The sequence below is a fragment of the Camelus bactrianus genome, chromosome 34 (assembly GCF_048773025.1).
Source record: "Camelus bactrianus isolate YW-2024 breed Bactrian camel chromosome 34, ASM4877302v1, whole genome shotgun sequence".
NCBI classification, from domain to species: Eukaryota; Metazoa; Chordata; class Mammalia; order Artiodactyla; family Camelidae; genus Camelus; species Camelus bactrianus.
The window spans coordinates 12078609-12094808 of NC_133572.1; the positions used below are offsets into that span (position 1 = coordinate 12078609).

Sequence of the window (16200 nt, forward strand, 5' to 3'; positions counted from 1 at the left end):
TTGTGTCGTTTGAAAAGGGCTGTCCTTTGCTTTTAGAGCTATGACACAGGTTATTTTGTTGACTTCTCTTCCATGTTTTCAAGAATGAGTTTTGTTTTCCTTCGTAGTGTGAGAGGTTTAAAACTGAGACTAATTGAGACTGGCAAAAGCTTCGTTTTGAAAAAAAAAAATTGGGACAGATCATGAATGACTCCTTTTCTGAAACATATGCAGACCCTTCTGGTAATAGCAAACTGTCAGCTTGCTTGTCTGTATTTCAAGTTACATGATGAAACAGTTTTGTTTTCTCAACTTGAAATGCTATTTTTAATTTTCGTTATAACAGTTTCATAGCACCAGTTATGTCACATGCTAGATTTACTTGTAAGACAGCTCACATTGAAGTATCTGAATATTTTTAGTCATAAGTGTTCTAGCAAGATATTTACAATATTTTTTGGAAAATGGTTTATCCATCTTCTTGTTAGGAGTCACCATTTTGCACGAAGGGCATGAAATGCAGAAGCAATCGGTCGGCCGTTAAGTATGAGTTAACATTTAATTAAACATGTATTATGTGGTAAGCACTGTTTCAGTTGCTTATGTGGGTTTTCTCATTTAATTCGCCCAAAAATCTCATGAGGATTAAACTATGACATTGATTTTCCATGTAAGGAAATTGAGACATGGGAAGGCTAAGTAAGTTGCCTGTGGTCAGAAAACTGTTGAGAAAAAGAGCTAGGCTTGAACTTGGGGTCTCTTGACTCCAGAGCCTGTGTGCCTGTGGCCGCACGGGCTGGACTACCTCCTGCGTGAGCAGAGCATGTGAAGAAAGCTTTAACCTCACTTGCGGTTAAAACGCATGTACACACACAATTAGAACTGTATTTTCTTTCTTTTTTTTAATTGTTAAAAACATTTTATTGATGTGAGAATTAAGCATTAGAGAGGTTAAGTAAAACCCAGATTTCCAATCTAGACAACCTGTAGGTAGAGACTTCCTTTTAATAGCTATATTACGTATATTTTTTTAAATTGAGGTATCGTTGATTTTCAGTGTTGCATTAGTTTCTGGTATACAGCAAAGTGATTGTATTCTTCAGATTTTTTTTCATTATAGGTTCTTAGAAGATATTAAATATAGTTCCCCTTGCTATACAGTAGGACCTTGTTGTTTATCTGTTTTATATATGGTAGTGTGTATCTGTTAATCCCAAGAGAACTGTATTTTCTATTAGATTTGCAGAGAAGAGAAGTAATTGTCAATACCCAGGATGTGAGAAAGGAGAAATCTAAGCATTATGGTACAAATATAAATTATTAGCTCTTTTTGGAGGACCAAACATGTAAATGTTTAAAACATGCACATACTTTGACCTGTCCATTCCACTTCTAAGAATTATCCTGCACCGCTAAACACAGAAAAGCACAAAGATATCTAGCCAGTGATATACATTACGTATTGTTTGTAACAAAAAATTTTTAATTAAATGTCCAGTGGGAATCAGGTTTAGGTAATTGTGATGGCCAGCCATCAAAAAAGGAAAAGTTAGGACTATAACTTCTGACATGGAATGCTGTCCGTGGCATACTGTTGAAAGAAAAAAAGTGGGTTGCAAAACAGCAGAGTTCGATTTTCTTATATTGAATAAAATACATGTTCATATATATAAACTCTGGTCTAAAAAGATGTTCACCAGAATATCAGCAGCTGTTACTTTACCGCTGGGTAGTAGAATTAAGTGATCAGATGTATGGGTGGTAGAGATACCCTGCCTGGGTTTTGAGTCCTGCTCAGTCACTTAGTAGCATTATGACCCTGGGCAAGTTCCCGAACTGTGTCTCATTCTCTTCAGGAAAATGGAGATCGTTACAGAACCTCCTGCATCTTTGGGTTATGAGGCTCAGATGAGTTCGTAGTGTGCTTGACATAGTAGTGACCAGCGAGTCTGAGCAGCTCTTAACCATTTCTAAGTGTTGTAACTCCAGGCAATTTCAGTTTCCTTTATACCGTTTATTGGCTGAATTTTTGAAATAAGTATTTATCAGCTTTGGAAACAACAGCAAGGGAAAAATTGCTTTTAAAGGAGTCATTTAAATAGGTTTGCTTGCAGTTTTAACGGGAAATACCTATTTAGAGCTTAAGGTTATTTAGAATTCCTCACTGAACACTTTCCCCACGAGCTGTTTGCAGCTGCGTGTGTTGGTATTTTACCCTGTGCTATATGCCAACTTTAAGGGAACTGAAATCCTGCTTTACTCTTGTGGCTGAAAGGCATGCATAATCACAGCAAACTCTTCTGGAGAAGCCGCCCCAGTTTGCGGCTGCAGTGACATGCTGGTGCGTGACGTCAGTCTGGTGGCAGCTGGGCAGAGTGGCAGGCGGGCCTGACAGCCACAGAGCATCTCCCTGGTGCTCAGTCCCCACAGTGCTCATGTGGGAGCGGCTCAGAGACAAAGAGTTGAGTCGGATTTTCATTCCAGTATCCTTCTCGCCTGTAGTCGAATGTCTGTTTACGAACATGACTTCGATGGAGGCTGGTGAGTAATTCTTGCTACTTTTGTGTATTAATAATAAATAGCTTATGGCTAAATGAGCAGTAGTCCTTTTTTCTCAGTTAGTGATCCTGTGGTAAATAATCTTTGTAGCCCTAATGCCAGGAACAGTATCTAGTGCAAAGGATTTCCATATTATAAATGTCTCTATAACTGAAGTATTGTGTTGTTGTAGAAATGTGAATACATCGTTAGGTTTTCGAATGACTGGGGCATTTTAAGATGTAATCTTCCTCTTGGTCTCCCCTTAACTTGAAGCTACTTAAAGGTACAGTAGTTGCAAATGGCCTGAAAGCCTAAAGATTTTCATTTATTTTTTAACTTACTCAGAGGAGAAGCTTGATTTTTTTTTCTTTTCTTCCTTAAAGAGAACTAAATAAATAATTCTCAGAAGTTCCTTTGGAGATGCTAAGAGTACTTACTACATAATACTTTTATTTAAAAGTATATTAATGCCAGTCTAAATTAATTAACAATTAGCTGGAGCTGCTGACATTTATTTAATTTTTTAATTATTTTGGGCTATTTCAGTAATGTGATTCAAAAATACGAATCCTCATTAACCTAAATTTTAATGTCAAGAGATTATTATAGATAATATTTTGACATTTACAGTAATTAAGTTACTACTGCCTTTGATTGTAAAGGCTAGCGACATGCCTTTAAAGATCTATTTCTTATCAGCCATATTAATCCATGTCTCCTTGAATTGCACTATGTAAGTTGATTTTGTTGTTTCAAAATCATTAGTTTAAGAAGTAGGCTAGGTTGGGTAATGTGTGTGTGTGTGTGTGTGTGGCTATTTCACATTTTTCCCCACCGTTTTTGTGTGAATGGATGATCTTGTTTAAATGTCATATTGTTTATATAGTATAAACTGAAGCCTTTAAAGTCTTACATTTTGTCACTTCTGGCATAATTCTTTTCATGCAGGTACAGTATCAGCCTTGTGATTTCAAGGTCTTTTAAAGGAATTTTCAAACAAAGTTTTCTCAGTCACTTTCTACTTTGTAAGTCTTGTTGAGGAAAAGAGAATTACAGAAATTCTTAATAATGTTAAATATGTTAAATATTTTTACATCAGTTTTCTGAAGCAATTAAAGAATAAGACTATTTGTACATATTTTTATGTGAATAAGATAGGTATTGAAAGGAAATGATCTAAGTCAGCTTTTTATATGTAAATGTGCAGAGATATCAGTAACTGCCTTGTTATGACTCCTAATGCATTATGTTTCTTCTAAATTTAGAAGCCCAAAGATGTAGAAGTAGGGTTTCAAGTTCATTTTATTTGACTTGATGGTCTTAACTCAAGATCCATATTTTTTCCCCACAGCTAGAAAATGGAAGTATATAGAGAACTCATGCATATTTTTATTACCTTTAAAATTTATCTTGAATCCACTTAAAGTACTTTAATATGGTTTTCAAATAGTCCGTATCTTAAACTTGATCAGTAGGTTACTATAGTAATGATGAATTGGAATATATTCAGTATACATTTTAAACAAAGATGTTTTTGAGGCATTATGGCATCAGAGGTCATAGGCCTGAATGCCACTAAAGTTCAAGTGAAGAGAAGCCACTTAAACTTTATTGTGTGAACAGGGAATTAAATCTGGCAAAGCAAGAAAGAAGGGGTGATGAGCCGGGGTGGGTGAGGGGAGTAACCCGAAATGGACATAAATCTCTGACTCAGGTCCAAAGCACTAGGAATGAAGCACTCGTCTGTTTTCCAATGAATAAGGTATGTTTTGAACGATCTCTTTCCACCAGTACTGAAGCCTGGTAGAGAAGTATAATTGTTCTTCAAGTTCGAAATTTAGCCTAGTAAGCTCAGATGGGACAGGATTCTTTAAGCCCATTATAGTCTTGAACTATATTTTTATTTCCTGGTGGTGGACAGTACGAAACCTTGTGCATAATCGATGCTTAGTGGGTATCTGAGCACAAATAAATGGCTCAGTTAAGCAAGTTAAATGAATGAGAATATCTTGCTCCTTGTATTAGAGAGATTTCACCTTCACTGGGATGACGAAGACCAGCTAGTTACCTAACCAACCAAGAGCGTGCCGTGGCCTTGTACTCTGTTGGAAGGGAATGTCTCCAGAGTACAACATGGCCATCACAGTGGCCTGAGGCGGCCGCTGGAGTTCACGGCCGGCTGTGCTCACTGTGTCTGGGTCTCTGCTGGGGGAAGTGGGCCCTGCCCTGCTCTTCTGGGTCAGATTTCTCTCTGACTCCTGCCTCATCTGTAAGTGAGAAATTTCTCAGTACTTGCGGATAACTATTTGCTGACTAAACCAAGCCTTAATTAAGGTACTGTGTGCATCATATGAGTGCATTATGATTTGGACCTTTGCAGCTAAAAAAAATTATTGCTTTGAAATTGAAGTGACAGAGAACCTAAGAGTGGAGCAAATACATTGCTTCAAAACTTATGTAATACATTTTTTATGTATAAATATATTGTCACTCAAAGCCCAGATTTTCAGCCCCATTTATGTTCTCTTTCTCTTCAATCTGTGCTAAACTCGCCACATTTGAGTTCTCCTGCTGATCGAGGAGGCTCAGTTCACATGGCAGCCACTTCTGTGACTCCTTCCTGCCCTTCCCTCCCTAAGCAAGGTCACTCTCTAACCTGCCTCCCCTTCGCGTTTTGGCTTTGGTGAGGTTACTCCTCCTGTCTGTTGGTGTAGAGTATTATTAAGGCTGTGTGTCATCAGTGCCTGGCTCATACTGAATAAATGAAAGTACTTACGTTACACAAAAATACAGCTAATTTGAAAGAAAGTACCACTTTTTAACAAAATCTTTGTTTTATCGAGGTATCATTTTACTTATTAGTAACTACCTTTGTGTTCTTGAAGTGATTGTTTAAATTATTTATTGTGCAATATTAAAATGATTAAAAACGGTACAGTGAATGAGAGTAGTAAAATTCAATGACTACTGTTTTTTTTCTTTTTCTTTTTCTATTTGAATTGAGCTATTTATCTTATCAGCTTGATTCTTTTGGGAAGAATGATCTACCATACATAATTGGATCTTTATTCACAACTGGATGGTTATTTAAGTGTAGGTTAGAATTAGATTAACTATTTTTGATGTTTTTATTTTTATTTATTTGTTTTTAACACCTTTATTTGGTTTGGTTCCTGTACAGTAAACTGCACGTATTTCAGATGTGCAATTTGATGAATTTTGGTAGATGGACACACCACTGAAACCACCACCACAATCAAGACAGCTAACATTTCCATCCCCCCACAAGAGGTGCAATTTTCGAATTCCCAGTTTATCCCTTCTCACCGTCTTTACCCCCTGGTAAGAATTAGGTTAACTTTTTAAAGTAATGTGTCACCACACGCAAAAGCAAAAGAGATGGTGCTTAAATACATCTTTTTTTAATTTGTTGTTTGCGTCCTTCCCAGTGGGATAGTAAACTTCTGTTTAAAGCATGTTATAATAAAATATTACTAATTAGCATTCATTAGGGAGTAGTGGAGTTGTCTGAATTAATGACATTCTAGGTTATATATATATTTAATGCCATATTATTGCTTTTAAATGACAAGAACACTTCTGACGACGGACATGTTTCAAAGCTGGAGTTCTGCTTAGTTGTCTTTTAAAATGCCATCAGACTTTTGTAATTAATAGTTTTTTTTATACAAGTGACTAATTTTTCAAGTAAGTATTCTTCAAAACCACTAAACATACCCTGTGATCACTTTCATTCTGTTAAATGATTTTAAAGTCATCATTCAACAGTAACTTAAACCTTAGATCAAATGATCAGGTTCCTCATTAGTTAAATTGCAGTTTGTATGCAAACCATTGTATTTCACGTCAAAGGTAGGACGGAGACCCAACAACTTTCAAAAGCAAGGATGTGACCTAATTTTACTACTTTTCAGGAAATCTAACTCTGCGAGCACATCCAGGTTTGGGTAATATTTAGGAAGGGCTCTGTTAGGTAATGTTCATTGGTGCTACCGGGTACTTGATCCTTTCAGAAGCCCTGTGGGGTAAGGTTTGTTGTGGTGGTGGTGGTTTTGGTTCTGGTTCCCATTTACCAGAAGGAAGTTGAGGCTCAGTGAGGACAGTCTAAATGGGAGACACCCTGATTAAAAGGGAATGGATTTGGATGCTTTTAAGAGTCTTGGAGACGTAAGAGCCTGGGCTAAGGCAGTGATGGAGATGGCGTTAGCTGTCTGCTCACATAGGGTGCTTTCTAGGTAGCAACCAGAAATGTCATTTGATTCTTGAGTGTTTGACAGAAAATTACTTTGTTGAATTAGTGTGTACATTCTAAGAGCCATATTTCTGTTTAAACCACAAAATGTCATTTAACCATCCCATTTAAAAGCTTCCTAAGATTCACTCAAATGACTGACTTACAAGTGAGAGAATTATCTAAATTATTTTAGGCATTTTTGTTTATATTGGAATTTATTAAGTGATCTAAAATGTAGCTGTCCCATAACACTCAGGATGGATAACAGTCATTAACGTGATGGGTACATTTTGTTCGTAACTACCATGGTCTTAATTAAATTATTCTTGCATTACTTCCAACATTATTTAAAATCAACTGTAAAATGTTTATTTTGTAGATTCTACATGAGTATGTGGTTTTATTTAAGAAGGTTTTCTTCAGGAGGTGATTTAGAAGTTGTCTGGAAATACAGAAAGCTAGAACATGAGTTTGTGAGTCTCATATTTTGAACTTCTTATTTTCCTTATTTTGTTCCTAGTCTATACTAATGCTTTCGGCTTTGTACTTGCAGCGTTACATCATACTCATATTTTCCCACTGGGGAAAGCAACGTTTTCAGTTCTGTTGGTGGGTTTGTAAAACCCATGCTTTACAATTGTTACTTGCACTTAAATTCTTTGGTACCTATAATCAGGGAAATGTGAGGTTACATTTATAATTATGTTGTGGTAATGTTGTCTGAGCAGCTAAGAGTGGGAAATGATTGTAAAGCCTTAGAGAATAAGAAGATGGAAAAGAAATATTGGGTTTAAAATTAAATTGGAATCAGGAAAGGTTTCATTACTGTGCTTCAGATAGAAATAGTCTTGGATGATGCTAGGCAGTGAAACAGAAGGAGGTGAGATGAGGCGTGATGAGGGAGGCTGCAGGTCCACGGTCCATGGAAGATGGGAGGACTGCTAAGGAAAGGATGGTGTTGTGTTGCAGTGTGTTGTGTTAGTACCATTGAGCAGAAACCTGGGAGAAGACGTAGGGCAGAACTGAAAAGTCTCATTGACTTGTGGGTCAAGCAAGGGCTAGCTGTTAAGGGGTCAGGGGTAGGGGGGGATCTGAAAAGGACACAGCTCGGACCGTGGGGGCCATGTCTCCGGGTGACTTCTGACAACTTTGTAAATGCTGTGAGTCTCCAGTTATTCACATATAAAGTGAAGATGGTAATCCACACTTCAGAGGCTCTGTGTGAGGCTTCACTGTCTAGTTTCAAGTGCAGTGTGTGACAGCTGAGTATGTGAGCAGCACTGAGTGTGTTACCAAGTGGGCGTTGCCATTTAGGCGATGATTTTAATATTTATTGTTGGGAGTGCGGACCACTGAGGTGCTCACTCCTGATGAATCCTTTGTGTCCCCCAAGAAATCTGAGATGATCCATTTTCCAAATGAGGAGAGGAGGAAGGATAGAAGATAAAGGGTTAAGACCTTAAGGAGAGTTTGCAGATGTGGGTAAATGAATCACTGAGGTTTGAGCAGGATGTCTGGAAGCAGTTAGTTCTAAGTTAAAGGCAAATGGCATTTAGAGCTAAATGTGCGGAAAGGAAATATATACTTTACATGTTTTGCAAAAAAAAAATTTGTCTTTCAGATTGCTTTACTCAATAGTTATTTCTTCACACAACTAAGGCTCGAGAATTCAGTTTCTCTCAAGAAAAGGCATGACACTTCTAGTGTTTTCTTTTGTTCTTAAAACACTGCCTTTAATTATAGGCATAATTTTCCATGCCAGCATATATTTTCAGTTTAAAAATAAATTGCAGAGACAGTCACTGTGGTGGTCAGTTTTCAACATAACATTTTTCTCTTTTTTATTAAAAGAAAATCTACATAAAACATTAATCAACTTTACATTTCACAGTATTTTAAAAATTACTCTGGACCACCATAGTAACAATTAGTTTAAGAACTAATAAATAAAATAACACTTAATAACTAAGTCACTGCTATAAACATGTTTTTAAAACCTAACTTGAGACTGTTTGAGTCTCAGAGTGATATGACTTTATGATTTCCACTGATAAGAGCTCTTCAATTTTAAAACAAGCTGAAGAGTGTAATTGTCTGGCAGTGCGATGAAACCAAGGCCAAACTGAGAATGTGCAGGACTCTTTTTGGTTTGAGTAGAAGGATTCTGAGAACAAAAGAGTTCTGAGTACACATCTGAGCTGCTTGCTGTGTGTTTTTCTACCTAAACTTGAGAAATACAATGCTTCCATAGTCCTCACGTCTCTCTGCCTTGTTCCAACCCAAGAGCATTGTGGGTATGTGACAGCTTTTATGGATTGAGCCCCAGTCAAAGTCCAAGCCATGATACTGGCTTCGTTACCAGGGTTGCAGAAAGGATTGCCAAACCACTATGATATCCTATTTTTTTTAGACTAAATTAAATCTTTCTTTCTCTCCCATAAGGGAAATATACGATTCTGAGTGGTTCATACAAGTGGGTCTGCAGCTGAATTTAATAAGAGACAACCAAAATCTCTTCTATGGGATAGAGTTTTCTAAAGTACATTTTTTTTTGTGCATAGTGGATAAATTTTCAACCATACTGCCACAGATACACATATAAAACACAAGCTAATAAACCTCTCTTTGTCAAATGTATTACTCAAAAGAATTATTGGCTGTTATTGATGATGTTAATAGCAATTTCAATATTTATTTCTTATATTAAAAACCAGAATGGATTTTATAGTAAAACAGTCATTGGAGTTACTCATGGAGCAAAGGTTCTTTTGGTTTTTTTTTTTAAACCCACAAAAACAAGTACTCTCACGTGAGAGAACTACAACGCTAAGAAGTAGCCAGTACATTGTTATTAATGGCCAAAACATTAAATTTTTTTTTCTTTTTTCTGAAACACCAAAAGTAATGTGTAGCAAAAGCCAAATTAAACAAATGGGACTATATCTAACTATAAAGCTCCTGCACAACAGAAGAAACCATCAACAAAATGAAGAGGCAACCTACCTATGGGAGAAGATATTTGCAAATCATATATCTGATAAGGGGTAGTATCTAAAATATATATAAAGTACTCATACAACTCAAAAGCAGAAAAAAGTCCAATTAAAAAAATGGGCAGAGGGTCTGAATAGACATTTTCCAAAGAAGACATAGAGATGGCCAACAAGGACATGAAAATGTGCTCAACATCACTCACTAATCATCAGGAAAATGCAGATCAGAACCACAATGAGGTATCACCTCATACCTATGAGAACGGCTATCATCAAAAAGATAAGAAACAGTAAGTGTTGGTGAGGACGTAGAGAAAAGGGAACCTTCAGTGCACCTTAGTGGAAATACAAATTGGTGTGCTCACTGTGGAAAACACTAGGGAGGTTCCTCAAAAAATTAAAAAGAAAACTACCGTGTGATCCAGCAATTCCACTTCTGTGTATTTATCCAAAGAAAAAACCACTACCTTGAAAAGATACCTGCACCACCCCTCCACGTCCATTACAGCATTATTTACAATAGCTAAGATACGGAAACAAACCTGTGTCCATCAGTGGATGAATGGATGAGGAAAATGTAGTGTGTGTGTGTGGGCAATGGGAATACATGTGTGTATGTATACATACGTATGTACAGATGTACAAACACAGTGGAATATTATTGAGCCATTAAAAAGAAGGAAGTCTTGCTGTTTGCAGCAACATGGGTGGACCTTGAAGGTATTATACCAAGTGAAGCAAGTCAGACAGAGAAAGAATAAATACTATATGATCTCACTTACACGTAGAATCTTTTAAAAAAGAGAGAGAGAGCTTATAGATAACAGAACAGGTTGATGGTTGCCAGATGTGGGGGTGGGGGGTGAAATGGGTGAAGGAGATCAAAGGGTATAAACTTCCAGTGTTAAATAGGTCATGGGGATGTAACATATAGCATGGTGACTATAGTTAATAATACCATTTTGCATATTCAAAAGTTGCTAAGATCTTTAAAAGATCATAAGAAAAAATTTTTTTCATAACTGTGTATGATGACTGATGTTAACTATTAACTGTACTTATTGTGGTGATCATTTCACAGTATGTACAAGTATTGAATCATTATCTTGTACACCTGAAACTAATATAATGTTATATGTCAATTATACCTCAATTTAAAAATAAATAAAAACAATGCAAAGGGAAAAAATGGTTTTTTTCTGAGTGTGGAAATAAAATCTCTAGAGGTTTTAAAGTTCAGATTAAATCACCTTCTTTACCTTCCCAAAGAAGAAATTAATAAAGCATTTTCCTCTTTATCAGACAAAGAAAGGAAATCTAATTTTGAGTATGCTAGAGCAGGCATTTTCTTTGGAAACCTACATGAGTTGCTTTCTTTAAGAAGAATGAAATGTTCCCTTAGCCAATAGCCTTTCCCTTCCCCTTCTTCCTTGCTGTTATTACCTAACCTCATTTTATTCCCTTTCCTCTCGATGGCCACAGACAAAATTGTGACTCTTGATCGATGTGTGTTCACTTACCATTGACTGAATTAAGCATAGACTCGTTTGTCCGGCTAATGAGAGTCTAGGCCGGGGGCTCATGGGAAACTTCTTGAAAGGGGATGTGTAAGGAGAAACTTCCCTTTCACCTCTGGGCTCTGTGCCCTGCGTGTGATGTTTGGGACTACAGCAGCCAGTTTGGGACTGCGAGGATGTCTAACTAAATAGGACAAGCCAATCAGTGTTGGCATGTTAAACAATCGTGAATAATCATATCTCCTTAAAATTACAAATGTTCTTATTTTTAAATCAGGAATATCTGTTTTCCATACTTGATTCAAAGAATACCATGTACTGCACCGATTCATTATATGTAGCATTGCTCTAGTTTTTTATTTCAATTTTTTAATCTAGTAATCTTAGTACTATATTCATTTTTGCAAAAATCAAAGAAATCCTGATGTTTTTAAGAACTTCTTATGAGGGTATTCTACCTGTGTATAAATATCTGATATAAAATTTACATTTTATACTCAACAAAGATTGCAAAGTTTGAGCCTTATTGTTGGGTAATACGAGTTTTAAAAGCAGATTTCATTTGTCGATTCATAGTTAATTGTGTTAAATCCATTCATTTTTTGCCTTGTGTAGTTTGAAATAACACTCCATTAAGAGTGAAATACAGTTCCTTCACTGTCACTGACTTTTATCATTATACTAAAAATTTTGAATACCATATTAGTAAACAGTTTTTTTCCTCTCTCTTTCTAAACCCATAATTTTATTGGGGTTTTTATTTGAAATGTGCATTTTATGCATCTCTTTAGTTTGGTGATGGCGGGACATTGTTTCCTTAGAGATGTCGTTGGTTGGCATTCTCCCTCAAGTCTCCTGCTCAGGGAAGAGTAGTGGTGTGGGCTGAACCAAAAAGTGTGTTGCTCCAACAAGCCTGGAAAGAGACACAAACACCAGCATCCCCAAGCTTCAGAGCACCCCGCCTGCAGCCTAAGTTAGCCTTCGTATAACAGCACCTGCCACTCAGCAGTTGACTCTAACCCACTAACTTGTTCTCTTTCCATGAGTAGGTTATAGGCACTGCGTAGTTTATCAGCTTTCCCTTTTTTATGCAGGTGACCAGGAAGCTCAGAACTGCTTAAAATAGCACCCCTTTGCCCAGGTTTTCTGGTGCAGTTACACCCATAATGCATTATTTGACGGACAAATACGTAAGGTTTGAAAAGGAATATGGTAGAGTAATGAATTTCTATTCCATCTCCAGTAGGCATATCATTTTTAATTTGCTTTTTATGTAATTTGGTGGCTGTATACCATTTTATACACATGCTGGTTTATTCCTCTTAAGATCTTTTAAAACCAAATTATTATTGAATGAAACAGTTCCACAGAGGCTGGAAATAACCAACCAGGTCTTTGATTCGACCCTCTGGTTGCCGTAAATGATTAAATGTCTGGTAATAAATACTGAAGAGGACATGATGCCAAAGAACAAGCAATTTGTGTTGCTGTTTGTCAATTTCTTGACATCTTTTCTAAAAATGGCATTGATTCAGTCCTTTTATCTGGGCCTCTGATGGAGCACGAGCCTCAGATTGAGGTAGTGAGTGTGGCCTATTTCCTTCCATCCTGAACTCTCTGCAATGGCAGAGTCCTTTTTATTTTTTTAAGTGTTATTACTATTTGAAGACCTTCTTGAATACTGCCTTAAAAACATAGCTACTCTTGCTCTAAAGCTTTTATATTAGAATTGCTTTTCTCTCTCTCTCTCTCTCTTTTTGGACACATTAGGGGCAAGTATCTTGACCAGAAGCGTGAAAACCAAGAGAGATCACAAATTTATTCTTTTACAATAAACACTGAATAGTGGGATAACATGAGTTTTAAACAGTTTTGGGGGTAGGTGATCACTGGAACTGTTTCTGTTTAAACCTGGCTGAACAGTAGTCTGATGACAACAACATATGCTCAAAGTCCTGTGGTTCATAATAAAAATAAGTAACAATTATCGAGGGCTTACTCTGTCCCAGGCCACGTTTCTACCCTTTACTCTTTTAATCTTCATAAACATCTCCACTAGGATGTAGGTTCCACGAGGGCAAAGATTTTTATGTTTTGCTCACTGCCACCCCCAGTGCCAAGAACAGTTCTGAGAAAATAAACTAACAACCTGTGACGTGGCTCCTGCTACTAAATGGAGGCGACTGGGGCAGGGACAGGTGAAGGAACTTGCTTAAGATCACCTGGCTAGTGGGAGGAGGAGCTGATTCCAGAACCTGTGGTCTCAACTGCTGCCTCTCTTGTCTCTGGAGAAAAACAGGGACAGAAAGAAATGAGAAATGTGGCTCCTTTGGTAGAGTTCACTGAGAAAAGGCCAGGAAGGGGTAGAGCCAGGTGCGTTTGTCAGCCTCTGCCCTGTTGATGTTTGGGTCTGGGTATGTCTTTCACATGGAGAACTTTCATACACACCATAAGATGTTTAGCAGCATCCTGGCTTCTACCCACTGTTTACCAGTCCCCCTTGCGACATTCAGAAATATTACCAGACATTTCCAAAAGTCCCCTGGGAGGTAAAAAGCATTCCCAGTTGAAAACCACTGTTCTAAACCTACCCATTGAACCATCGCAGAGAGAAGTCTAGAAGTAAGAGGCAGGTGGAGGCGAATACCTTTAGAAAAGTGTGAGCCTCTGCTGTGCCACATTGAGTTCAGAGACAAATCAGAAATTAGTTTGTTCTGTGACCATGAGAATGTTCTATATCAAGACCTCAGTTTTACCCCTTTTTAAATAAGGATTCCTCTGGAAACACAGATTTATATAAAACCATGTCTCGCCAGTTTTTCCTTTTCAGTCATGAGGAGCATAAATCTCTGGCAAGGATTTTTTTTTTAAATAATGATTTGTGTATTAAAGCTTCAGGTGCATTTGTAGTAGAACAGAGGTATGTTAGTTCGTAATTTTGTATTACAGTCAGTTTTGCTATAACGCAGCATGTATATTCCTAAAAATCACCTCACTGTGCAAAATTGGGCAATGAAAGCATGGGGCTTTTGTGGGAAACGGGTTTAGGAACACACCACTCAAAAAGTTCATTAGTGACACATAAATATAAAGGAGCCTAATGAAAGTGGTTGCACAGTTTCACGTGTATTAAAATGCTTCGAAAATACAAAAACACTACAAATACACTTTCCTTGAAGAAGACCTCCACTTTGGTTTTGGAAATGGATGTTGGAAGAGTTTCAGCCTGTGAGTTACTGGGAAGTGCTGGAAGTAAGTAGGGAGATCTGAAATTAGAAAGAAAATTGTATCACTCCATGTGGTGGGTGTGTTTCATAAAGCAGGCAGTGAACTGAAACAGCTGGTAAACATTTGAGGGTGTACAGATGTGCGATTTGTGTGCTGCTGTGTGGCTGCACCGCACTGGGCGCAGTTTCCTGTGTTCACCTGGAGTTTCTCACAGATGAGATCATGCAGAAACAAATGCAGAATTGACATGGTGCTCAGGTTGTTCCCCAATGCATGAATTGCATTGGAACACACTTCACATGAACAGGAAAAGTGATGGTACTCTTGATCTGAATGTTGAGGCCCTGCAAAGGAGGGGGTAAAAAGAACCTTTTGGACTACAGAAAGGAAGGCAAGTGTAGGAAGAAAAGATATACTTTGTAAATAATGCAGGGGGCAGACTTGGGTAGACTTGAGGGAAAGCCTTGAATCTCTTCCCTGCCCTCTCGAGGTCCTAAGCAGTCACTCCCTTGGGCCAAAGACAGTGGTCATGACTTAATACTTAACAGTGACCAGCCACCTCCCACACTGCCCAGTTGCTGTGTGTATTAGAGAACTAATATATTATGTATTAAAAGAATTCTACCCATTAACAGAGATGGCTTTTTGTGAATTTTTTTCTGACGATTCGTTTGGCTTTCATTTACATTGCTTTCATTTATTGGCACTCATCGTGTATTTAACTCATGTTTTTAGTTTCTGTGAGTGATTTAGAAATTATGTCTATCCTTTACCATTACATGTGAATTAGTATAAAAATGAAGTGTAAATGACAATGTAACAAGGGGTGATTTTGAAATTTAAAAATAAATTTTTAAATATATTAAAAATGTATATTAAAAACACATTTGCACAAGAGCAGGGTTGACAGTCCTGTCAAGTAGTGGAAAATTACACCGCTTAAACAGTTAAGACTGGAATTTGGTTTGGTTGATATGTTGTTTGTCATACTCTTAATGTATTTTAATTCATTTCTGATGAGATGATTAAAAAACATTACTCTGACTTTTATTTGATAAGTAGGTTGTTTTATAAGAGACGATAATTTTTAAACTCTAATTGCCTATAAAAATCGCAATCTTCTGAATTGGATTTTATAGAACCCCAGCAGTCTTGAATGACTATAATTTAAAATACATCATTATACAAATTTTAGAATTTAATGTTTTAGAAAATGAACTATGTTTTTTTTTTAATTTTTTAAACTAACCAAGAGCCAGATTTTAGAAATATTGTGTATGTCACAACAAATGAATAAACATTTGAGAGGAGTTCTTTGTTTACTTTATGTTATAATTAGACATAAGTAGTAGGAAAGATTATTTCTTTCATTAAAAAAATAGCAAGACTTTCATGTGGGAGTGTCCTCGTAAATGAATTTTTATGTCAATTTAATATCATAGCATTGAGTAAAGGAAAACATATTGGATACTTTGAAAAAGTAAAAGAAGAGCATAAATATATTTATTTTTCATATTGGCTTTATTCACTGGTCTTTTAACGAAGATGGAATGCTAAGATTTGTACCCACTTAGTTTTACTTTAAGACGTTGTGATCTTAAAGGTACTTAGATGATAAAAATATCAATTTAATTGAAATGGTGACCACTTTTGGAGAAACGGAATGTTTGTGCTCCTTTTTAATCAT

At 36.8% G+C, this 16200-nt stretch overlaps 1 protein-coding gene across 14 annotated transcripts in view; it reads left to right on the top strand.

The window, feature by feature from the left end:
* The window catches only part of PLEKHA5 (pleckstrin homology domain containing A5), a 211389-nt gene that overhangs the window by 111343 nt on the left and 83846 nt on the right, over positions 1-16200 (top strand). Inside the window, exon 4 of one of the 14 annotated variants that reach the window (XM_074357665.1) lies at positions 5702-5850. The exons of 12 other annotated variants lie outside the window; for them this stretch is intronic. In XM_074357665.1, the coding sequence (XP_074213766.1) occupies positions 5702-5762 (61 nt within the window). In that variant the 3' untranslated portion in view covers positions 5763-5850. Of the gene's footprint in view, positions 1-2393; positions 2521-5701; positions 5851-16200 lie in introns of those variants that run through there. One more of the 14 variants, XM_074357657.1, reaches the window with a different exon arrangement.